The sequence below is a fragment of the Engystomops pustulosus genome, chromosome 7, assembly GCF_040894005.1.
Source record: "Engystomops pustulosus chromosome 7, aEngPut4.maternal, whole genome shotgun sequence".
Taxonomy (NCBI): Eukaryota; Metazoa; Chordata; class Amphibia; order Anura; family Leptodactylidae; genus Engystomops; species Engystomops pustulosus.
Genome location: NC_092417.1, coordinates 184,395,232 through 184,421,856, shown reverse-complemented (window position 1 = coordinate 184,421,856; position 26,625 = coordinate 184,395,232). Strand labels below are relative to the sequence as shown.

Sequence of the window (26,625 nt, the reverse complement as noted above, 5' to 3'; positions counted from 1 at the left end):
TAACTACTATAATACTGCCCCCTATGTACAGGTATATAACTACTATAATACTGCCCCCTATGTACAAGAATATAACTACTATAATACTGCCCCCTATGTACAAGAATATAACTACTATAATACTGCCCCCTATGTACAGGAATATAACTACTATAATACTGCCCCCTATGTACAGGAATATAACTACTATAATACTGCCCCCTATGTACAGGAATATAACTACTATAATACTGTCCCCTATGTACAGGAATATAACTACTATAATACTGCCCCCTATGTACAGGGATATAACTACTATAATACTGCCCCCTATGTACAGGAATATAACTACTATAATACTGCCCCCTATGTACAGGAATATAACTACTATAATACTGCCCCCTATGTACAGGAATATAACTACTACAATACTGCCCCCTATGTACAGGAATATAACTACTATAATACTGCCCCCTATGTACAAGAATATAACTACTATAATACTGCCCCCTATGTACAGGAATATAACTACTATAATACTGCCCCCTATGTACAGGGATATAACTACTATAATACTGCCCCCTATGTACAGGAATATAACTACTATAATACTGCCCCCTATGTACAAGAATATAACTACTATAATACTGCCCCCTATGTACAGGAATATAACTACTATAATACTGCCCCCTATGTACAGGGATATAACTACTATAATACTGCCCCCTATGTACAGGAATATAACTACTATAATACCGCCCCCTATGTACAAGAATATAACTACTATAATACTGCCTCCTGTGTACAGGAATATAACTACTATAATACTGCCCCCTATGTACAGGAATATAACTACTATAATACTGCCCCCTATGTACAGGAATATAACTACTATAATACTGCCCCTATGTACAGGAATATAACTACTATAATACTGCCCCCTATGTACAGGAATATAACTACTATAATACTGCCCCCTATGTACAGGAATATAACTACTATAATACTGCCCCTATGTACAGGAATATAACTACTATAATACTGCCCCCTATGTACAGGAATATAACTACTATAATACTGCCCCCTATGTACAGGAATATAACTACTATAATACTGCCCCCTATGTACAGGGATATAACTACTATAATACTGCCCTCTATGTACAGGGATATAACTACTATAATACTGCCCCCTATGTACAAGAATATAACTACTATAATACTGCCCCTATGTACAGGAATATAACTGCTATGTTGGGTTGTGCTGCCCCCTCTGGTGGTGCAGTGTTGTCGGTGCATGATGTTTTGTTTCCATAGTAACAGCGGTCCGCCTGATTGGAGCTGCTGACCCTCCTGCCCCCAGTACAGAAATCATTGCGCTGCTTAGTGATGACTCTGGGGGTCTCCCTTGGGGGATTATAAATGATTATGAGGCGACTGCAGGTCATAGTCCTGACATATCATTATACAGAACAGGTTGGTTGATGGGACCTGCCTGTAGTCCCCCGCAGGTGTCTCATGGTGATGGGACCCGCCTGTAGCCCCCAGCAGGTGTCTCATGGTGATGGGACCCGCCTGTAGCCCCCAGCAGGTGTCTCATGGTGATGGGACCCCCCTGTAGCCCCCCGCAGGTGTCTCATGGTGATGGGACCCGCCTGTAGCCCCCCGCAGGTGTCTCATGGTGATAGGACCCGCCTGTAGTCCCCCGCAGGTGTCTCATGGTGATAGGACCCCCCTGTAGCCCCCCACAGGTGTCTCATGGTGATAGGACCCGCCTGTAGCCCCCCACAGGTGTCTCATGGTGATGGGACCCTCCTGTAGCCCCCCACAGGTGTCTCATGGTGATGGGACCCGCCTGTAGCCCCCAGCAGGTGTCTCATGGTGATGGGACCCGCCTGTAGTCCCCCGCAGGTGTCTCATGGTGATAGGACCCCCCTGTAGCCCCCCACAGGTGTCTCATGGTGATAGGACCCGCCTGTAGCCCCCCACAGGTGTCTCATGGTGATGGGACCCTCCTGTAGCCCCCCGCAGGTGTCTCATGGTGATGGGACCCGCCTGTAGCCCCCAGCAGGTGTCTCATGGTGATAGGACCCACCTGTAGCCCCCCACAGGTGTCTCATGGTGATGGGACCCTCCTGTAGCCCCCCACAGGTGTCTCATGGTGATGGGACCCGCCTGTAGCCCCCAGCAGGTGTCTCATGGTGATAGGACCCACCTGTAGCCCCCCACAGGTGTCTCATGGTGATAGGACCCGCCTGTAGCCCCCCGCAGGTGTCTCATGGTGATGGGACCCGCCTGTAGCCCCCCGCAGGTGTCTCATGGTGATGGGACCCGCCTGTAGCCCCCCACAGGTGTCTCATGGTGATAGGACCCGCCTGTAGCCCCCCGCAGGTGTCTCATGGTGATGGGACCCACCTGTAGCCCCCCACAGGTGTCTCATGGTGATGGGACCCGCCTGTAGCCCCCCTCAGGTTTCTCATGGTGATGGGACCCGCCTGTAGCCCCCCGCAGGTGTCTCATGGTGATAGGACCCGCCTGTAGTCCCCCGCAGGTGTCTCATAGTGATGGGACCCACCTGTAGCCCCCCACAGGTGTCTCATGGTGATGGGACCCACCTGTAGCCCCCCTCAGGTTTCTCATGGTGATGGGACCCGCCTGTAGCCCCCAGCAGGTGTCTCATGGTGATAGGACCCGCCTGTAGTCCCCCGCAGGTGTCTCATAGTGATGGGACCCACCTGTAGCCCCCCACAGGTGTCTCATGGTGATGGGACCCCCCTGTAGCCCCCCACAGGTGTCTCATGGTGATGGGACCCCCCTGTAGCCCCCCACAGGTGTCTCATGGTGATAGGACCCCCCTGTAGCCCCCCACAGGTGTCTCATGGTGATAGGACCCGCCTGTAGTCCCCTGCAGGTGTCTCATAGTGATGGGACCCACCTGTAGCCCCCCACAGGTGTCTCATGGTGATAGGACCCCCCTGTAGCCCCCCGCAGGTGTCTCATGGTGATAGGACCCCCCTGTAGCCCTCCACAGGTGTCTCATGGTGATAGGACCCCCCTGTAGCCCCCCACAGGTGTCTCATGGTGATGGGACCCCCCTGTAGCCCCCCACAGGTGTCTCATGGTGATAGGACCCCCCCTGTAGCCCCCCGCAGGTGTCTCATGGTGATGGGAGGTGCACAGGTGCGTTATGTTTCTCCTCATTTGTTAATGACTCACAAACATTGGCTGCGTTCGCTGTAAATTGGCCCCTGGGGCCCCGGCTCCTGCATTGCTCTAATTATTACCTGGGAAATCTGCGCTGCGAGCGTCACCAAGAAACATCATCTGCAGCGGGAAAGGGGGAGACTCTACCGGCCACAGTGGGGGGGGGGGGGGGGGGGTTGAGACGCTACCGGCCGCGGTGGGGGGGGGGGGGGATAGAGACAAGCTGGAAGCTGATTGGAGAGCTGCCACCTGACCAGAGGGCACATACACCCCTGCTGGGCCGGAGCACATGGTCTCAAATTCCAGTCAGTAGATGGAGAAGCAGGTCCAGTGTGCGGCTCCTGCAGAGCTGCCATCCAGACCCAGTACCAGGAAGAAGAGGTATCCCAGGCCGCTGCCTGACACCCTGGGCAAGTCTGGAGACTTAAGCCCAGAACTGAGATCCACCACCAGCCTAGCCTGACCCTACTACCAGGCTGCGTGTCACCTTCCTGTGGACCGGCTCTCCATGACTCTTCCAGCTTGAGGATCTGCTGTTACGTTTGGCCGTTGCTGTTGTTCTCTCCGTCTGATTCCTGGATGCGGCTGTTACCACCACGGGCATCCTATCCATTACACAGGGACTTATCTTACAGACACTCAGGGGTTGCCCCAGGGCGATCCAGTACCTCAGCCTCTCCCTCCTTATTTCTTGCACACACCGCCTGCTGGAGAGCTGCCAGACTGTAGGACAGTCCTCCGGTCCCCATACCAAGCACCGGGAAACTAACGTGCCTAGACCGCAACCGCCAGCCACTCCGGTATTCTGGGCCCCGGCTGCCTCCAGGCCCAAGAAAAGGCCCCGGGGGGGATGTTGCAGATAAGTCAGGTGACAGCATAGGACACATATGATGCAGACACACAGTAACAGATCCTCAGCTGTGCAAGCAGGACCATGTGACATTTCCACACATCTCTAACAAAGTAAATTAGGTTATTCTGCAATACCAGACCCGGCCTGCGGGCAAGAGGGGCGCATGTGCAGGAGGCTGTACAGGCCCTATAAGCCTTTACATTTTATAGGTGGGGCTCAGAAGAGGCGGGGCAATGGGTTTCCTGCAAGTAAATTAATAATCTTTATTATCATCAGAATTTGGCAACAGTTCAGAGGCCTTGGCCTGTGTATGACCCCAGGTCACGCTCCTCCAGGGTCAGAGTTCAGCTCAGACACTTGGCTGTTCTGCGGCGTTGGGGCGAGCGTCCTGAGCGGTAACAAGCCGCCGCCCCAAATTATGCAAATCACATAATCATGGAACCACCCCCCTGCAGCCGCCATCCTAAAGCGTAAGGACACTTAAAATTCTTGGCAAATTAAAATCTGATCAAAAAGTGAATTAAAAGTCAATTAATAAAAAAAAAAAAACACAAAAACTCTCGGCCGCGCCCTCAGACCGCCATGCGCAGACCCCCACACAGACACAGGGGGGGATGGAAGGTTGTGGGGCGGCGGTGAGACCTGCTCTCGCCGGTGGGGGCGGGGCTTCGAGGGACTGTCCTGTGTCTGGGATGTGGTGACAGTCCGGCCCCTCTAGAAGATGACGCAGTGACAGCCCCTCCGGTCCTTCTCCTTCCTCGTTGGCTCCGGAGACGGGGGACACTCCTGCTCCTGAAATTTCCTGCAGACACAAGAGAAGAGGCGCAATGCATGATGGGAGCTATAAACATGGCGGATCATAGCGCAGACACAGACTGGAGAACAAGATGACAGGACGAGGTCTGATCCCCCAGGAATAATGGAATCTCCATGGCTGAACATGTGACGGATGTACGGGGTCTCCCGGTCACTAGAACAGGGGGTAACACAGTCACAAAGTAACAACATAAAACCTGACGATGAGAATTAGAGAACAATGACCGGAGCCCAGAGATTATACTGACCTGCAGGACCCAGAGCACAGGACCCCAGCCCCGGCCGCAGGACCCCTAGGATATTATCCCGTCCTCTCTCCGCATTATCCCGTCCTCTCTGCATTATCCCGTCCTCTCTGCTCTCATCTCTCCGCATTATCCCGTCCTCTCTGCTCTCCTCTCTCCCCATTATCCCGTCCTCTCTGCTCTCATCTCTCTGCATTATCCCGTCCTCTCTGCTCTCATCTCTCCGCATTATCCCGTCCTCTCTGCTCTCATCTCTCCGCATTATCCCGTCCTCTCTGCTCTCCTCTCTCTGCATTATCCCGTCCTCTCTGCTCTCCTCTCTCCGCATTATCCCGTCCTCTCTGCTCTCATCTCTCCGCATTATCCCGTCCTCTCTGCTCTCGTCTCTCTGCATTATCCCGTCCTCTCTGCTCTCCTCTCTCTGCATTATCCCGTCCTCTCTGCTCTCATCTCTCCGCATTATCCCGTCCTCTCTGCTCTCATCTCTCTGCATTATCCCGTCCTCTCTGCTCTCATCTCTCCGCATTATCCCGTCCTCTCTGCTCTCATCTCTCCGCATTATCCCGTCCTCTCTGCTCTCCTCTCTCCACATTATCCCGTCCTCTCTGCTCTCCGCATTATCCCGTCCTCTCTGCTCTCCTCTCTCTGCATTATCCCGTCCTCTCTGCTCTCATCTCTCCGCATTATCCCGTCCTCTCTGCTCTCCTCTCTCCGCATTATCCCGTCCTCTCTGCTCTCCTCTCTCCGCATTATCCCGTCCTCTCTGCTCTCCTCTCTCCGCATTATCCCGTCCTCTCTGCTCTCCTCTCTCTGCATTATCCCGTCCTCTCTGCTCTCATCTCTCTGCATTATCCGGTCCTCTCTGCTCTCATCTCTCCGCATTATCCCGTCCTCTCTGCTCTCATCTCTCCGCATTATCCCGTCCTCTCTGCTCTCATCTCTCTGCATTATCCCGTCCTCTCTGCTCTTATGTCTTCGCATTATCCCGTCCTCTCTGCTCTCATCTCTCAGCATTATCCCGTCCTCTCTGCTCTCATCTCTCTGCATTATCCCGTCCTCTCTGCTCTCATCTCTCTGCATTATCCCGTCCTCTCTGCTCTCCTCTCTCTGCATTATCCCGTCCTCTCTGCTCTCGTCTCTCTGCATTATCCCGTCCTCTCTGCTCTCCTCTCTCTGCATTATCCCGTCCTCTCTGCTCTCATCTCTCTGCATTATCCCGTCCTCTCTGCTCTCGTCTCTCCGCATTATCCCGTCCTCTCTGCTCTCCTCTCTCTGCATTATCCCGTCCTCTCTGCTCTCCTCTCTCTGCATTATCCCGTCCTCTCTGCTCTCCTCTCTCCGCATTATCCCGTCCTCTCTGCTCTCCTCTCTCCGCATTATCCCGTCCTCTCTGCTCTCATCTCTCTGCATTATCCCGTCCTCTCTGCTCTCCTCTCTCTGCATTATCCCGTCCTCTCTGCTCTCCTCTCTCCGCATTATCCCGTCCTCTCTGCTCTCCTCTCTCTGCATTATCCCGTCCTCTCTGCTCTCCTCTCTCCGCATTATCCCGTCCTCTCTGCTCTCCGCATTATCCCCTCCTCTCTGCTCTCATCTCTCCGCATTATCCCGTCCTCTCTGCTCTCATCTCTCCGCATTATCCCGTCCTCTCTGCTCTCGTCTCTCTGCATTATCCCGTCCTCTCTGCTCTCATCTCTCCGCATTATCCCGTCCTCTCTGCTCTCCTCTCTCCGCATTATCCCGTCCTCTCTGCTCTCGTCTCTCTGCATTATCCCGTCCTCTGCTCTTGTCTCTCTGCATTATCCCGTCCTCTCTGCTCTCATCTCTCCGCATTATCCCGTCCTCTCTGCTCTCATCTCTCCGCATTATCCCGTCCTCTCTGCTCTCCTCTCTCTGCATTATCCCGTCCTCTCTGCTCTCGTCTCTCTGCATTATCCCGTCCTCTCTGCTCTCGTCTCTCTGCATTATCCCGTCCTCTCTGCTCTCATCTCCCCGCATTATCCCGTCCTCTCTGCTCTCCTCTCTCCGCATTATCCCATCCTCTCTGCTCTCCTCTCTCCGCATTATCCCGTCCTCTCTGCTCTCGTCTCTCCGCATTATCCCGTCCTCTCTGCTCTCCTCTCTCCGCATTATCCCGTCCTCTCTGCTCTCGTCTCTCCGCATTATCCCGTCCTCTCTGCTCTCGTCTCTCCGCATTATCCCGTCCTCTCTGCTCTCATCTCTCTGCATTATCCCCTCCTCTCTGCTCTCGTCTCTCCGCATTATCCCGTCCTCTCTGCTCTCGTCTCTCCGCATTATCCCGTCCTCTCTGCTCTCATCTCTCTGCATTATCCCCTCCTCTCTGCTCTCGTCTCTCCGCATTATCCCCTCCTCTCTGCTCTCCTCTCTCGGCATTATCCCCTCCTCTCTGCTCTCATCTCTCCGCATTATCCCGTCCTCTCTGCTCTCCTCTCTCCGCATTATCCCGTCCTCTCTGCTCTCCTCTCTCCGCATTATCCCGTCCTCTCTGCTCTCCTCTCTCGGCATTATCCCATCCTCTCTGCTCTCGGCATTATCCCGTCCTCTCTGCTCTCATCTCTCCGCATTATCCCGTCCTCTCTGCTCTCATCTCTCCGCATTATCCCGTCCTCTCTGCTCTCTGCATTATCCCGTCCTCTCTGCTCTCGTCTCTCCGCATTATCCCGTCCTCTCTGCTCTCATCTCTCCGCATTATCCCGTCCTCTCTGCTCTCCTCTCTCCGCATTATCCCGTCCTCTCTGCTCTCCTCTCTCCGCATTATCCCGTCCTCTCTGCTCTCCTCTCTCCGCATTATCCCGTCCTCTCTGCTCTCATCTCTCCGCATTATCCCGTCCTCTCTGCTCTCCTCTCTCCGCATTATCCCGTCCTCTCTGCTCTCCTCTCTCTGCATTATCCCGTCCTCTCTGCTCTCGGCATTATCCCGTCCTCTCTGCTCTCATCTCTCCGCATTATCCCGTCCTCTCTGCTCTCATCTCTCCGCATTATCCCGTCCTCTCTGCTCTCTGCATTATCCCGTCCTCTCTGCTCTCGTCTCTCCGCATTATCCCGTCCTCTCTGCTCTCATCTCTCCGCATTATCCCGTCCTCTCTGCTCTCCTCTCTCCGCATTATCCCGTCCTCTCTGCTCTCTGCATTATCCCGTCCTCTCTGCTCTCGTCTCTCCGCATTATCCCGTCCTCTCTGCTCTCATCTCTCCGCATTATCCCGTCCTCTCTGCTCTCCTCTCTCCGCATTATCCCGTCCTCTCTGCTCTCCTCTCTCCGCATTATCCCGTCCTCTCTGCTCTCCTCTCTCCGCATTATCCCGTCCTCTCTGCTCTCATCTCTCCGCATTATCCCGTCCTCTCTGCTCTCCTCTCTCCGCATTATCCCGTCCTCTCTGCTCTCCTCTCTCGGCATTATCCCATCCTCTCTGCTCTCGGCATTATCCCGTCCTCTCTGCTCTCATCTCTCCGCATTATCCCGTCCTCTCTGCTCTCATCTCTCCGCATTATCCCGTCCTCTCTGCTCTCTGCATTATCCCGTCCTCTCTGCTCTCGTCTCTCCGCATTATCCCGTCCTCTCTGCTCTCATCTCTCCGCATTATCCCGTCCTCTCTGCTCTCCTCTCTCCGCATTATCCCGTCCTCTCTGCTCTCCTCTCTCCGCATTATCCCGTCCTCTCTGCTCTCCTCTCTCCGCATTATCCCGTCCTCTCTGCTCTCATCTCTCCGCATTATCCCGTCCTCTCTGCTCTCCTCTCTCCGCATTATCCCGTCCTCTCTGCTCTCCTCTCTCTGCATTATCCCGTCCTCTCTGCTCTCGTCTCTCTGCATTATCCCGTCCTCTCTGCTCTCATCTCTCCGCATTATCCCGTCCTCTCTGCTCTCATCTCTCCGCATTATCCCGTCCTCTCTGCTCTCGGCATTATCCCGTCCTCTCTGCTCTCGTCTCTCTGCATTATCCCGTCCTCTCTGCTCTCCTCTCTCTGCATTATCCCGTCCTCTCTGCTCTCATCATTATCCCGTCCTCTCTGCTCTCATCATTATCCCGTCCTCTCTGCTCTCCTCTCTCTGCATTATCCCGTCCTCTCTGCTCTCCTCTCTCCGCATTATCCCGTCCTCTCTGCTCTCATCATTATCCCGTCCTCTCTGCTCTCATCATTATCGCGTCCTCTCTGCTCTCCTCTCTCTGCATTATCCCGTCCTCTCTGCTCTCCTCTCTCCGCATTATCCCGTCCTCTCTGCTCTCCTCTCTCCGCATTATCCCGTCCTCTCTGCTCTCATCTCTCCGCATTATCCCGTCCTCTCTGCTCTCCTCTCTCTGCATTATCCCGTCCTCTCTGCTCTCATCTCTCATCATTATCCCGTCCTCTCTGCTCTCATCATTATCCCGTCCTCTCTGCTCTCCGCATTATCCGGTGACACTGTTGGGGATTTATACTGTACCAGTGTGTGTATATATTATATATATTCTCCTCTCTTGGCCACTAGAGGGGACATCCCCTGTGCTCGGGGGGTCACTGAGCGCTGTGTATGACCCATTCCCCTCACCAGGTCCTGTAACAGACCCTCAGCTGTGTGAGGACCGGTGATGCTGCACTCACCTCACTACTCGCACCAGTTCATGAAACGCTTGATCCACGTTCATGCGGATTTTGGCGGACGCCTCCATGTATGTCACCTTCAGCTGCCGCGCCAAGAGGTGCCCCTCCTCCTGCGTTACCTGCAAGACCAAGGAGAGGGTGACCCCGAGCCAGCGGCAGGTGGAGGGGTCCCACATCAGTGCACCCCCAGTATTACACAGGAGTCTGCCACCTGCTGGTAAGAGGAGGACACTACATGGGGGAATCCCTCCTCCTGCCAGCAGGGGGCATCATCTCATCTATTACATTGTATATATGACAGTATGAGGAGCTGAACCAGGAGGCTCAGGATGAACACACCACTGCCTCAGGGGTCCCAGGGATGAGGTCTCACCTGTCTCTGATGCTCCAGATCTGCCTTATTCCCCACCAGAACCATCGGAAACTCATCCCGATCCTTCACTCTGAGGATCTGCCGCTGGAATTTATAGATTTCCTCAAAGCTAGAAAAAAAATAACAAAAAAAAAAAAAAAAATGTTCACAGCCCCGCCCCCCGCCTGTATATCCCGTGTGAGAGGCAGTCACAGCCCCGCCCCCCGCCTGTATATCCCGTGTGAGAGGCAGTCACGGCCCCGCCCCCCGCCTCTCTATATCCAGTGTGACGCCCCGCCCCCCGCCTCTCTATATCCAGTGTGACCCCCCGCCTCTCTATATCCAGTGTGACGCCCCGCCCCCCGCCTCTCTATATCCAGTGTGACCCCCCGCCTCTCTATATCCAGTGTGACGCCCCGCCCCCCGCCTCTCTATATCCAGTGTGACCCCCCGCCTCTCTATATCCAGTGTGACGCCCCGCCCCCCGCCTCTCTATATCCAGTGTGACGCCCCGCCCCCCGCCTCTCTATATCCAGTGTGACGCCCCGCCCCCCGCCTCTCTATATCCAGTGTGACGCCCCGCCCCCCGCCTCTCTATATCCAGTGTGACCCCCCGCCTCTCTATATCCAGTGCGACGCCCCGCCCCCCGCCTCTCTATATCCTGTGTGATGCCTCGCCCCCACCTCTATTTCCTGTGTGATGCCCCGCCCCCACCACTATTTCCTGTGTGATGCCCCACCCCCACCTCTATATCCCGTGTGATGCCCCGCCCCCACCTCTATTTCCTTGTGATGCCCCGCCCCCACCTCTATATCCTGTGTGATGCCCCGCCCCCTGCCTGTATATCCTGTGTGACGGCCCGCCCCCCGCCTGTATATCCTGTGTGATGCCCCGCCTATTTATCCTGTGTGATGCCCCGCCCCCGCCTGTTTATCCTGTGTGACGCCCCGCCCCCGCCTATATATCCTGTGTGACGCCCCGCCCCCGCCTATATATCCCGTGTGACGCCCCGCCCCCGCCTATATATCCCGTGTGACGCCCCGCCCCCGCCTCTCTATATCCTGTGTGACGCCTCGCCCCCCGCCTATATATCCCGTGTGACGCCCCGCCCCCACCTCTATATCCCGTGTGATGCCTCGCCCCCACCTCTATATCCTGTGTGACGCCCCGCCCCCGCCTATATATCCTGTGTGACGCCCCGCCCCCGCCTATATATCCTGTGTGACGCCCCGCCCCCGCCTGTCTATCCCATGTGACGCCCAGCCCCCGCCTGTCTATCCTGTGTGACGCCCCGCCCCCCATCCTGTCCATCCCGTGATGCCCCGCCCCCATCCTGTCCATCCCGTGATGCCCCGCCCCCCATCCTGTCCATCCCGTGATGCCCCGCCCCCCCTCCTGTCACTCACCTTCCTCTGTCGGTCACGGAGAACACTAGCAGGAATCCCTCTCCGGTTCTCATATATTGCTCCCTCATTGCTCCGAACTCCTCCTGCCCGGCGGTGTCCAGGACTGGGAGACAGAGCGGGATAAGGGGTGACACAGTGTTATACACAGGCTGTAGCGCTGACATAGGCCGTGGCGCTCGGTACTCACTGTCCAGCCGGGCGGCGCGATCATCGATGACACATTGCTTGGTGTACGAGTCCTCAATGGTCGGGTCATAGTCCGTCACAAAGTACGACTGCGGGGGAGAAGAGCAGCACACTGTAACAAACCTGCAGCGGGGCACAGGAGCAGCACACTGTAACAAACCTGCAGCGGGGCACAGGAGAAGCACACTGTAACAAACCTGCAGCGGGGCGCAGGGCAGCACACTGTAACAAACCTGCAGCGGGGCGCAGGGCAGCACACTGTAACAAACCTGCAGCATAATACTGCCCCCTATGTACAAGAATATATCTACTATAATACCGCCCCCTATGTACAGGAATATAACTACTATAATACTGCCCCCTATGTACAGGAATATAACTACTATAATACTGCCCCCTATGTACAGGAATATAACTACTATAATACTGCCTCCTATGTACAGGAATATAACTACTATAATACTGCCCCCTATGTACAAGAATATAACTACTATAATACTGCCCCCTGTATACAAGAATATAACTACTATAATACCGCCCCCTATGTACAAGAATATAACTACTATAATACCGCCCCCTATGTACAGGAATATAACTACTATAATACTGCCCCCTATGTACAGGAATATAACTACTATAATACTGCCCCCTATGTACAAGAATATAACTACTATAATACTGCCCCTTATGTACAGGAATATAACTACTATAATACTGCCCCCTATGTACAAGAATATAACTACTATAATACTGCCCCCTATGTACAAGAATATAACTACTATAATACTGCCCCCTATGTACAGGAATATAACTACTATAATACTGCCCCCTATGTACAGGAATATAACTACTATAATACTGCCCCCTATGTACAGGAATATAACTACTATAATACTACCCCCTATGTACAGGAATATAACTACTATAATACTGCCCCCTATGTACAGGAATATAACTACTATAATACTGCCCCCTATGTACAGGAATATAACTACTATAATACCGCTCCCTATGTACAGGAATATAACTACTATAATACCGCTCCCTATGTACAGGAATATAACTACTATAATACTGCCTCCTATGTACAGGAATATAACTACTATAATACTGCCCCCTATGTACAGGAATATAACTACTATAATACTGCCCCCTATGTACAGGAATATAACTACTATAATACTGCCCCCTATGTACAGGAATATAACTACTATAATACTGCCCCCTATGTACAGGAATATAACTACTATAATACTGCCCCCTATGTACAGGAATATAACTACTATAATACTGCCTCCTATGTACAGGAATATAACTACTATAATACTGCCCCCTATGTACAGGAATATAACTACTATAATACTGCCCCCTATGTACAAGAATATAACTACTATAATACTGCCCCCTATGTACAAGAATATAACTACTATAATACTGCCCCCTATGTACAGGAATATAACTACTATAATACTGCCCACTATGTACAGGAATATAACTACTATAATACTGCCCCCTATGTACAGGAATATAACTACTATAATACTGCCCCCTATGTACAAGAATATAACTACTATAATACTGCCCCCTATGTACAGGAATATAACTACTATAATACTGCCCCCTATGTACAGGAATATAACTACTATAATACTGTCCCTTATGTACAGGAATATAACTACTATAATACTGTCCCTTATGTACAGGAATATAACTACTATAATACTGCCCCCTATGTACAGGAATATAACTACTATAATACTGCCCCCTATGTACAGGAATATAACTACTATAATACTGCCCCCTATGTACAGGAATATAACTACTATAATACTGTCCCTTATGTACAGGAATATAACTACTATAATACTGCCCCCTATGTACAGGAATATAACTACTATAATACTGTCCCTTATGTACAGGAATATAACTACTATAATACTGCCCCCTATGTACAGGAATATAACTACTATAATACTGCCCCCTATGTACAGGAATATAACTACTATAATACTGCCCCCTATGTACAGGAATATAACTACTATAATACTGCCCCCTATGTACAGGATATAACTACTATAATACTGCCCCCTATGTACAGGAATATAACTACTATAATACTGCCCCCTATGTACAAGAATATAACTACTATAATACTGCCTCCTATGTACAGGAATATAACTACTATAATACTGCCCCCTATATACAGGAATATAACTACTATAATACTGCCCCCTATGTACAGGAATACAACTACTATAATACTGCTCCCTATGTACAGGAATATAACTACTATAATACTGCCCCCTATGTACAGGAATACAACTACTATAATACTGCCCCCTATGTACAGGAATATAACTACTATAATACTGCCCCTATGTACAGGAATATAACTACTATAATACTGCCCTCTATGTACAGGAATATAACTACTATAATACTGCCCCCTATGTACAGGAATATAACTACTATAATACTGCCCCCTATGTACAGGAATATAACTACTATAATACTGCCCCCTATGTACAGGAATATAACTACTATAATACTGCCCCCTATGTACAAGAATATAACTACTATAATACTGCCCCCTATGTACAGGAATATAACTACTATAATACTGCCCCCTATGTACAGGAATATTACTACTATAATACTGCCCCCTATGTACAGGAATATAACTACTATAATACTGCCCCCTATGTACAGGAATATAACTACTATAATACTGCCCCCTATGTACAGGAATATAACTACTATAATACTGCTCCCTATGTACAAGAATATAACTACTATAATACTGCCCCCTATGTACAGGAATATAACTACTATAATACTGCCCCCTATGTACAGGAATACAACTACTATAATACTGCCCCCTATGTACAAGAATATAACTACTATAATACTGCCCCTATGTACAGGAATATAACTACTATAATACCGCCCCCTATGTACAAGAATATAACTACTATAATACTGTCCCCTATGTACAGGAATATAACTACTATAATACTGCCCCCTATGTACAGGAATATAACTACTATAATACTGCCCCCTATGTACAGGAATATAACTACTATAATACTGCCCCCTATGTACAGGAATATAACTACTATAATACTGTCCCCTATGTACAGGAATATAACTACTATAATACTGCCCCCTATGTACAGGGATATAACTACTATAATACTGCCCCCTATGTACAGGAATATAACTACTATAATACTGCCTCCTATGTACAAGAATATAACTACTATAATACTGCCCCCTATGTACAGGAATATAACTACTATAATACTGCCTCCTATGTACAAGAATATAACTACTATAATACTGCCCCCTATGTACAGGAATATAACTACTATAATACTGCCTCCTATGTACAAGAATATAACTACTATAATACTGCCTCTCTCCTCCCCCTGGGGTGTTACACGGATGGTTCGGTCCTGGTGAATAATAAGATGCGTCTGTGGGACGTTATTTCTCTTGGAGACATTTCTAGATTATTTCGGGTGTGAGATTAACATTCCAGCATCTCAGTAGACCCTCCCGTGTGATCTCATAGTGGGGGTCCCTCAAAATGTGGCAGCTGCGGGTGCTCCTGGTGATCCGGGAATGTGGATGCTGGGGGGGGGGGGGGGGGGGGGATAGTGGTGGGAAATATACCACAGGTAGGGGGATGAATAGAAAAGGGGAGACATTGTGCAGTGGGTGGTATAAAGAATGAAGAAGAGGGGTAATATACTCTAGGGGGTAGATATGGAGTATATAACGGGGGGGGGGGTAGATATGGGGTATATAATGGGGGGCAGATATGGGGTATATAATGGGGGGGTAGATATGGGGTATATAATGAGGGGGTAGATATGGGGTATATAATGAGGGGGGTAGATATGGGGTATATAATGGGGGGGCAGATATGGGGTATATAATGGGGGAGTAGATATGGGGTATATAATGGGGGAGTAGATATGGGGTATATAATGGGGGAGTAGATATGGGGTATATAATGAGGGGGGGTAGATATGGGGTATATAATGGGGGAGTAGATATGGGGTATATAATGAGGGGGGGTAGATATGGGGTATATAATGAGGGGGTAGATATGGGGTATATAATGGGTGGGTAGATATGGGGTATATTATGAGGGGGTAGATATGGGGTATATAATGGGGGGTAGATATGGGGTATATAATGGGGGGTAGATATGGGGTATATAATGGGTGGGGGTAGATATGGGGTATATAATGGGTGGGGGTAGATATGGGGTATATAATGAGGGGGTAGATATGGGGTATATAATGGGGGGGGGTAGATATGGGGTATATAATGGGGGGCAGATATGGGGTATATAATGGGGGGGTAGATATGGGGTATATAATGAGGGGGGGTAGATATGGGGTATATAATGAGGGGGGGTAGATATGGGGTATATAATGAGGGGGGGTAGATATGGGGTATATAATGGGGGAGTAGATATGGGGTATATAATGGGGGAGTAGATATGGGGTATATAATGAGGGGGGGTAGATATGGGGTATATAATGGGGGAGTAGATATGGGGTATATAATGAGGGGGGGTAGATATGGGGTATATAATGAGGAGGGTAGATATGGGGTATATAATGAGGAGGGTAGATATGGGGTATATAATGAGGGGGTAGATATGGGGTATATAATGGGTGGGTAGATATGGGGTATATTATGAGGGGGTAGATATGGGGTATATAATGGGGGGTAGATATGGGGTATATAATGGGGGGTAGATATGGGGTATATAATGGGTGGGGGTAGATATGGGGTATATAATGAGGGGGTAGATATGGGGTATATAATGGGTGGGGGTAGATATGGGGTATATAATGAGGGGGTAGATATGGGGTATATAATGGGGGGGTAGATATGGGGTATATTATGAGGGGGTAGATATGGGGTATATTATGAGGGGGTAGATATGGGGTATATAATGAGGGGGGGTAGATATGGGGTATATAATGAGGGGGGGTAGATATGGGGTATATAATGAGGAGGGTAGATATGGGGTATATAATGGGTGGGGGTAGATATGGGGTATATAATGGTTGGGGTAGATATGGGGTATATAATGAGGGGGTAGATATGGGGTATATAATGGGGGGGGTAGATAAGGGGTATATAATGGGTGGGGGTAGATATGGGGTATATAATGAGGGGGTAGATATGGGGTATATAATGAGGGGGTAGATATGGGGTATATAATGAGGGGGTAGATATGGGGTATATTATGAGGGGGTAGATATGGGGTATATTATGAGGGGGTAGATATGGGGTATATAATGGGGGGTAGATATGGGGTATATAATGGGGGGTAGATATGGGGTATATTATGAGGGGGGGATACAGTTGATTCCTTGCTGTATCACGCAGTTTGTCTACAATTGATAGAATGTATCCACCTTCACCTGTTTCCAGGTCATTTATTAAAAGATTTTATCATTCACTTACAGCAAGCAGAGGAAATGTCCTCCCTCTAAAGAATTTAGCAGCTGACAAAGGGTTAAACCTGATGACATCACACTGCAGCCAGGAGAGGAGCCCGGGGGGTGACCACATCTCCAGAGCTGACATCACACTGCAGCCAGGAGAGGAGCCCGGGGGGGTGACCACATCTCCAGAGCTGACATCACACTGCAGCCAGGAGAGGAGCCCGGGGGGGTGACCACATCTCCAGAGCTGACATCACACTGCAGCCAGGAGAGGAGCCCGGGGGGGTGACCACATCTCCAGAGCTGACATCACACTGCAGCCAGGAGAGGAGGCCGGGGGGTGACCACATCTCCAGAGCTGACATCACACTGCAGCCAGGAGAGGAGCCCGGGGGGTGACCACATCTCCAGAGCTGACATCACACTGCAGCCAGGAGAGGAGCCCGGGGGGATGGACCACATCTCCAGAGCTGACATCACACTGCAGCCAGGAGAGGAGCCCGGGGGGGTGACCACATCTCCAGAGCTGACATCACACTGCAGCCAGGAGAGGAGCCGGGGGGTGACCACATCTCCAGAGCTGACATCACACTGCAGCCAGGAGAGGAGGCCGGGGGGTGACCACATCTCCAGAGCTGACATCACACTGCAGCCAGGAGAGGAGCCCGGGGGGGTGACCACATCTCCAGAGCTGACATCACACTGCAGCCAGGAGAGGAGCCCGGGGGGTGACCACATCTCCAGAGCTGACATCACACTGCAGCCAGGAGAGGAGGCCGGGGGGGTGACCACATCTCCAGAGCTGACATCACACTGCAGCCAGGAGAGGAGCCATGGGGGGGTGACCACATCTCCAGAGCTGACATCACACTGCAGCCAGGAGAGGAGCCCGGGGGGGGGTGTCCACATCTCCAGAGCTGACATCACACTGCAGCCAGGAGAGGAGGCCGGGGGGTGACCACATCTCCAGAGCTGACATCACACTGCAGCCAGGAGAGGAGTTCGAGGGGTGACCACATCTCCAGAGCTGACATCACACTGCAGCCAGGAGAGGAGGCCGGGGGGTGACCACATCTCCAGAGCTGACATCACACTGCTGCCAGGAGAGGAGGCCGGGGGGGTGACCACATCTCCAGAGCTGACATCACACTGCAGCCAGGAGAGGAGCCATGGGGGGGTGACCACATCTCCAGAGCTGACATCACACTGCAGCCAGGAGAGGAGCCCGGGGGGTGACCACATCTCCAGAGCTGACATCACACTGCAGCCAGGAGAGGAGCCCGGGGGGTGACCACATCTCCAGAGCTGACATCACACTGCAGCCAGGAGAGGAGCCCTGGGGGTGACCACATCTCCAGAGCTGACATCACACTGCAGCCAGGAGAGGAGCCCGGGGGGTGACCACATCTCCAGAGCTGACATCACACTGCAGCCAGGAGAGGAGCCCGGGGGGTGACCACATCTCCAGAGCTGACATCACACTGCAGCCAGGAGAGGAGCCGGGGGGGTGACCACATCTCCAGAGCTGACATCACACTGCAGCCAGGAGAGGAGCCCTGGGGGTGACCACATCTCCAGAGCTGACATCACACTGCAGCCAGGAGAGGAGCCCGGGGGGGTGACCACATCTCCAGAGCTGACATCACACTGCAGCCAGGAGAGGAGCCCGGGGGGTGACCACATCTCCAGAGCTGACATCACACTGCAGCCAGGAGAGGAGCCCGGGGGGGTGACCACATCTCCAGAGCTGACATCACACTGCAGCCAGGAGAGGAGCCGGGGGGGGACCACATCTCCAGAGCTGACATCACACTGCAGCCAGGAGAGGAGCCCGGGGGGTGACCACATCTCCAGAGCTGACATCACACTGCAGCCAGGAGAGGAGCCCGGGGGGTGACCACATCTCCAGAGCTGACATCACACTGCAGCCAGGAGAGGAGCCGGGGGGGGGGGGGGGTGACCACATCTCCAGAGCTGACATCACACTGCAGCCAGGAGAGGAGCCGGGGGGGGGGGGGGGGACCACATCTCCAGAGCTGACATCACACTGCAGCCAGGAGAGGAGCCGGGGGGGGGGGGGGGGGGGACCACATCTCCAGAGCTGACATCACACTGCAGCCAGGAGAGGAGCCGGGGGGGGGGGGGGGGGGACCACATCTCCAGAGCTGACATCACACTGCAGACAGGAGAGGAGCCCGGGGGGGTGACCACATCTCCAGAGCTGACATCACACTGCAGCCAGGAGAGGAGCCATGGGGGGGTGACCACATCTCCAGAGCTGACATCACACTGCAGCCAGGAGAGGAGCCATGGGGGGGTGACCACATCTCCAGAGCTGACATCACACTGCAGCCAGGAGAGGAGCCCGGGGGGGGGTGTCCACATCTCCAGAGCTGACATCACACTGCAGCCAGGAGAGGAGGCCGGGGGGTGACCACATCTCCAGAGCTGACATCACACTGCAGCCAGGAGAGGAGTTCGAGGGGTGACCACATCTCCAGAGCTGACATCACACTGCAGCCAGGAGAGGAGGCCGGGGGGTGACCACATCTCCAGAGCTGACATCACACTGCTGCCAGGAGAGGAGGCCGGGGGGGTGACCACATCTCCAGAGCTGACATCACACTGCAGCCAGGAGAGGAGCCATGGGGGGGTGACCACATCTCCAGAGCTGACATCACACTGCAGCCAGGAGAGGAGCCCGGGGGGGGGTGTCCACATCTCCAGAGCTGACATCACACTGCAGCCAGGAGAGGAGCCCGGGGGGTGACCACATCTCCAGAGCTGACATCACACTGCAGCCAGGAGAGGAGCCCTGGGGGTGACCACATCTCCAGAGCTGACATCACACTGCAGCCAGGAGAGGAGGCCGGGGGGTGACCACATCTCCAGAGCTGACATCACACTGCAGCCAGGAGAGGAGCCCGGGGGGTGACCACATCTCCAGAGCTGACATCACACTGCAGCCAGGAGAGGAGCCCGGGGGTGACCACATCTCCAGAGCTGACATCACACTGCAGCCAGGAGAGGAGCCCGGGGGGTGACCACATCTCCAGAGCTGACATCACACTGCAGCCAGGAGAGGAGCCCTGGGGGTGACCACATCTCCAGAGCTGACATCACACTGCAGCCAGGAGAGGAGCCCGGGGGGGGTGTCCACATCTCCAGAGCTGACATCACACTGCAGCCAGGAGAGGAGCCCGGGGGTTGACCACATCTCCAGAGCTGACATCACACTGCAGCCAGGAGAGGAGCCGGGGGGGTGACCACATCTCCAGAGCTGACATCACACTGCAGCCAGGAGAGGAGCCCTGGGGGTGACCACATCTCCAGAGCTGACATCACACTGCAGCCAGGAGAGGAGCCCGGGGGGGTGACCACATCTCCAGAGCTGACATCACACTGCAGCCAGGAGAGGAGCCCGGGGGGTGACCACATCTCCAGAGCTGACATCACACTGCAGCCAGGAGAGGAGCCCGGGGGGGTGACCACATCTCCAGAGCTGACATCACACTGCAGCCAGGAGAGGAGCTGGGGGGGGACCACATCTCCAGAGCTGACATCACACTGCTGCCAGGAGAGGAGCCCGGGGGGTGACCACATCTCCAGAGCTGACATCACACTGCAGCCAGGAGAGGAGCCCGGGGGGTGACCACATCTCCAGAGCTGACATCACACTGCAGCCAGGAGAGGAGCCGGGGGGGGGGGGGGACCACATCTCCAGAGCTGACATCACACTGCAGCCAGGAGAGGAGCCCGGGGGGTGACCACATCTCCAGAGCTGACATCACACTGCAGCCAGGAGAGGAGCCCGGGGGGTGACCACATCTCCAGAGCTGACATCACACTGCAGCCAGGAGAGGAGCCGGGGGGGGGGGGGGGACCACATCTCCAGAGCTGACATCACACTGCAGCCAGGAGAGGAGCCCGGGGGGGTGACCACATCTCCAGAGCTGACATCACACTGCAGCCAGGAGAGGAGCCCGGGGGTGACCACATCTCCAGAGCTGACATCACACTGCAGCCAGGAGAGGAGCCATGGGGGGGTGACCACATCTCCAGAGCTGACATCACACTGCAGCCAGGAGAGGAGCCCGGGGGGTGACCACATCTCCAGAGCTGACATCACACTGCAGCCAGGAGAGGAGCCCGGGGGTGACCACATCTCCAGAGCTGACATCACACTGCAGCCAGGAGAGGAGCCATGGGGGGGTGACCACATCTCCAGAGCTGACATCACACTGCAGCCAGGAGAGGAGCCCGGGGGGGTGACCACATCTCCAGAGCTGACATCACACTGCAGCCAGGAGAGGAGCTGTGGATCTGACAATCTGTTATGTAATTTGCTTGGTGAACCAGGAGGCGCAGGATGAGCAGTCCTCGTACAGCTGCGGACACTCCCAGCGTCTGGTTAATATTTTCTCAGGAAAGGATCAAAGATTAAGGAGACGCAGCAGATAGGACCGTTACCGGCACCCAGCTCTCCGAGACCCCAGAGGATCCCGGGAAAGCTGAGTGATGTCTCTATGGGGACAGGACCGTTACCGGCACCCAGCTCTCCGAGACCCCAGAGCAGCACAGAGGATCCTGGGAAAGCTGAGTGACGTCTCTATGAGGACAGGACCGTTACCGGCACCCAGCTCTCCGAGACCCCAGAGCAGCACAGAGGATCCTGGAAAAGCTGAGTGACGTCTCTATGAGGACAGGACCGCTCCCCACACCCAGCTCTCCGAGACCCCAGAGCAGCACAGAGGATCCTGGGAAAGCTGAGTGACGTCTCTATGAGGACAGGACCGTTACCGGCACCCAGCTCTCCGAGACCCCAGAGCAGCACAGAGGATCCTGGGAAAGCTGAGTGACGTCTCTATGAGGACAGGACCGTTACCGGCACCCAGCTCTCCGAGAACCCAGAGCAGCACAGAGGATCCTGGGAAAGCTGAGTGACGTCTCTATGAGGACAGGACCGTTACCGGCACCCAGCTCTCCGAGACCCCAGAGCAGCACAGAGGATCCTGGGAAAGCTGAGTGACGTCTCTATGAGGACAGGACCGTTACCGGCACCCAGCTCTCCGAGACCCCAGAGCAGCACAGAGGATCCTGGGAAAGCTGAGTGACGTCTCTATGAGGACAGGACCGCTCCCCCCACCCAGCTCTCCGAGACCCCAGAGCAGCACAGAGGATCCTGGGAAAGCTGAGTAATGTCTCTATGGGGACATAACCGTTACCAGCACCCAGCTCTCCGAGACCCCAGAGCAGCACAGAGGATCCTGGGAAAGCCGAATGACGTCTCTATGAGGACAGGACCGCTCCCCACACCCCGCTCTCCGAGACCCCAGAACAGCACAGAGGATCCTGGGAAAGCTGAGTGACGTCTCTATGAGGACAGGACCGCTCCCCACACCCAGCTCTCCGAGACCCCAGAGCAGCACAGAGGATCCTGGGAAAGCCGAATGACGTCTCTATGAGGACAGGACCGCTCCCCACACCCAGCTCTCCGAAACCCCAGAACAGCACAGAGGATCCTGGGAAAGCTGAGTGACGTCTCTATGAGGACAGGACTGTTCCCCGCACCCAGCTCTCCGAGACCTCAGAGCAGCACAGAGGATCCTGGGAAAGCTGAGTGACATCTCTAAGAGGACAGGACCGCTCCCCGCACCACACATGCGGATAGCCAGGAAGACCTGTCCATCAGGATCCTGGGAAATCTGAGTGGCATCTGTACGAGCATGGGGGAAAAGGGGCATTCACAAGCCTGGAAAAGAGAGGATGCAGCTCTGGGTGTGAGTGGAGCAGAAGACATGCCGGGCCGGTAGATGCAGCTCTGGGTGTGAGTGGAGTACAGGACATGCCGGTCCTGTAGATGCAGCTCTGGGTGCGAGTGGAGTAGAAGACATGCCGGACCGGTAGATGCAGCTCTGGGTGTGAGTGGAGTAGAAGACATGCCGGGCCGGTAGATGCAGCTCTGGGTGTGAGTGGAGTAGAAGACATGCCGGGCCGGTAGATGCAGCTCTGGGTGTGAGTGGAGTAGAAGACATGCCGGGCCGGTAGATGCAGCTCTGGGTGTGAGTGGAGTAGAAGACATGCCGGGCCGGTAGATGCAGCTCTGGGTGTGAGTGGAGTAGAAGACATGCCGGGCCGGTAGATGCAGCTCTGGGTGTGAGTGGAGTAGAAGACATGCCGGGCCGGTAGATGCAGCTCCGGGTGTGAGTGGAGTACAAGACATGCCGGGCCGGTAGATGCAGCTCTGGGTGTGAGTGGAGTACAAGACATGCCGGTCCTGTAGATGCAGCTCTGGGTGTGAGTGGAGTACAAGACATGCCGCTCCTGTATATGCAGCTCTGGGTGTGAGTGGAGTAGAAGACATGCCGGGCCGGTAGATGCAGCTCTGGGTGTGAGTGGAGTAGAAGACATGCCGGGCCGGTAGATGCAGCTCTGGGTGTGAGTGGAGTAGAAGACATGCCGGTCCTGTAGATGCAGCTCTGGGTGTGAGTGGAGTAGAAGACATGCCGCTCCTGTATATGCAGCTCTGGGTGTGAGTGGAGTAGAAGACATGCCGGGCCGGTAGATGCAGCTCTGGGTGTGAGTGGAGTAGAAGACATGCCGGGCCGGTAGATGCAGCTCTGGGTGTGAGTGGAGTAGAAGACATGCCGGGCCGGTAGATGCAGCTCTGGGTGTGAGTGGAGTAGAGTGCAGCACATTGACACCCATATCACATGACCATATCCTAAAAATGACAGGACAAGATGGCGGAGGGGGCGGAGGGGGGGGGTGACAGGTGGCAGCGAGTGACAGCTGCATCCAAGCAACCAGCCCCATGGTTCCGCCCAGTAACCCTTCCACCACCACAGCGCAGGTTCTGCTACACTTGTATCCAATCCTGAGATAACAGCCGCCTGATACAATGTAACAAACCATCAGCCGTCACCGGTGGCTTCTGACAGCAAGCAGAGATGTGTCCGGATACAGGGGGATCAGGGGTCACTCTCCTACATGCGGGGGGCCACAGAGCTCACCCTGCGTGCCCCAAGATGGGAGGAGTCAACACTGACCAAGCGGGATCTCCCAGATAATAACAGGGTCCTGCGGGGGAGGGGCGGCGGCCATATTGGTCACCCAGCTTTCCCAGGAGCGAACAGACCTGAAGTAAAGGGAATGGAAGGCGACAAATGATCCAACGAGAAGAGTAATGGCGCAGGACGCAGGGACCCCGAGATGTGCGCGACCCCCGGACAGACCACGCCCCCGCGACCACACTGTTACCATGGCAACGCCCAACACCACTATTACAAGTGGAGAACCTTTGGCCCCCACATTCCAACACAACACCCCGAGGGGGCCCCCACATTCCGGCACAATATCCAGGTGGCCCCCACATTCCGACACAGCAGCCAGGGGGCCCCCACATTCCGACACAGCACCCAGGGGGCCCCCACGTTCCAGCACAGCACCCCGGGGGGCCCCCACATTCCAGCACAGCACCCCGGGGGGCCCCCACATTCCAGCACAGGACCCCGGGGGGCCCCCACATTCCAGCACAGGACCCCGGGGGGCCCCCACATTCCAGCACAGGACCCCGGGGGGCCCCCACATTCCAGCACAGGACCCCGGGGGGCCCCCACATTCCAGCACAGCACCCCGGGGGGCCCCCACATTCCAGCACAGCACCCCGGGGGGCCCCCACATTCCAGCACAGGACCCCGGGGGGCCCCCACATTCCAGCACAGCACCCCGGGGGGCCCCCACATTCCAGCACAGGACCCCGGGGGGCCCCCACATTCCAGCACAGCACCCCGGGGGGCCCCCACATTCCAGCACAGGACCCCGGGGGGCCCCCACATTCCAGCACAGGACCCCGGGGGGCCCCCACATTCCAGCACAGGACCCCGGGGGGCCCCCACATTCCAGCACAGCACCCCGGGGGGCCCCCACATTCCAGCACAGCACCCCGGGGGGCCCCCACATTCCAGCACAGCACCCCAGGGGGCCCCCACATTCCAGCACAGCACCCCAGGGGGCCCCCACATTCCAGCGCAGCACCCCAGGGGGCCCCCACATTCCAGCACAGCACCCCGGGGGGCCCCAAACATTCCAGCACAGCACCCCGGGGGGCCCCAACATTCCAGCACAGCACCCCGGGGGGCCCCAACATTCCAGCACAGCACCCCAGGGGGCCCCCACATTCCAGCACAGCACCCCGGGGGGCCCCAACATTCCAGCACAGCACCCCGGGGGGCCCCAACATTCCAGCACAGCACCCCGGGGGGCCCCCACATTCCAGCACAGCACCCCGGGGGGCCCCAACATTCCAGCACAGCACCCCGGGGGGCCCCAACATTCCGGCACAGCACCCCAGGGGGCCCCCACATTCCGGCACAGCACCCCAGGGGGCCCCCACATTCCGGCACAGCACCCCGGAGGCCCCACATTCCAGCACAGGACCCCGGGGGCCCCCACATTCCGGCACAGGACCCCGGGGGCCCCCACATTCCAGCACAGGACCCCGGGGGGCCCCCACATTCCAGCACAGGACCCCGGGGGGCCCCCACATTCCAGCACAGCACCCCAGGGGGCCCCCACATTCCGGCACAGCACCCCGGGGGCCCCCACATTCCGGCACAGGACCCAGAGGGCCCCATACTCTGTGACAGCACCTCGGGGGCCCCCACATTCCAGCACAGCACCTCGGGGGCCCCCACATTCCAGCACAGGACCCCGGGGGGCCCATATTCTGTGACAGCACCTCGGGGGCCCCATATTCTGTGACAGCACCTCGGGGGCCCCATATTCTGTGACAGCACCTCGGGGGCCCCCACATTCCAGCACAGGACCCCGGGGGGCCCCATATTCTGTGACAGCACCTCGTGGGCCCCCACATTAAGGCACAGCACCCCAGGAGGCCGCATATTCTGTGACATTCCGGCTCCCGCAGGTACCTACCTGGATGAACTGTATGGTGAGCGCGGACTTGCCCACCCCGCCGCCGCCCACCACCACCAGCCGGTGCTTGTCCTGCCCCGCGCTCTCCTTCCTGCCCGCCATGGCCGGGGCGGGGGGTCCGCAGCCCGAAGACTAATGGTCGAACCGGGGGCCGCACATCTCCAAGCCCCGGGGCGGGGCATGCTATAACAGGGGCGGAGCATACTAAGACAGGGGCGGGGCATGCCAAGACAGGGGCGGAGCGCGCCAGCAGCGGCGGAGGTATGGAGAATAAAAGGCGGAGTAAGCAGAAGACGGGCGGAGCCATGCGGAAAAGATTATCTGCATATTACATGAGAAAGGCGGGGCCAAGGACGCACTGATAATCGCTTGGAATATTTATTACTTGGGGAGGAGCCTCTGTGCGTCACCGGCAGAAGGAGCGGCCGGATATGCTAATTATCTGGTCAGTAATGAAGGGGAGGAGCTCCGCGCTGCTCTATGATTCACAGCATCGTCCCGGTCACCTTAAGGTCACCTCAGAGCAGAACACACCTGTCCTACAGGTAACCCCGCCCCTTGTCAGGTATGTACACA

The 26,625-nt window shown here is 54.9% G+C and overlaps 1 protein-coding gene across 1 annotated transcript; it reads right to left on the bottom strand.

Annotated features, from left to right (window-relative positions):
• Window positions 1–4,273: 4,273 nt before the first annotated feature.
• RRAS2 (RAS related 2) lies at window positions 4,274–26,234 on the bottom strand. The gene is made up of 6 exons (XM_072119187.1): window positions 26,050–26,234; window positions 11,640–11,727; window positions 11,453–11,555; window positions 10,067–10,175; window positions 9,694–9,812; window positions 4,274–4,837 (listed from the first exon to the last, which is right to left on the bottom strand). Exons 1-6 carry the CDS (start codon window positions 26,149–26,151, stop codon window positions 4,750–4,752), a joined length of 609 nt encoding a protein of 202 aa, XP_071975288.1. The 5' UTR covers window positions 26,152–26,234; the 3' UTR covers window positions 4,274–4,749.
• Window positions 26,235–26,625: the final 391 nt, after the last annotated feature.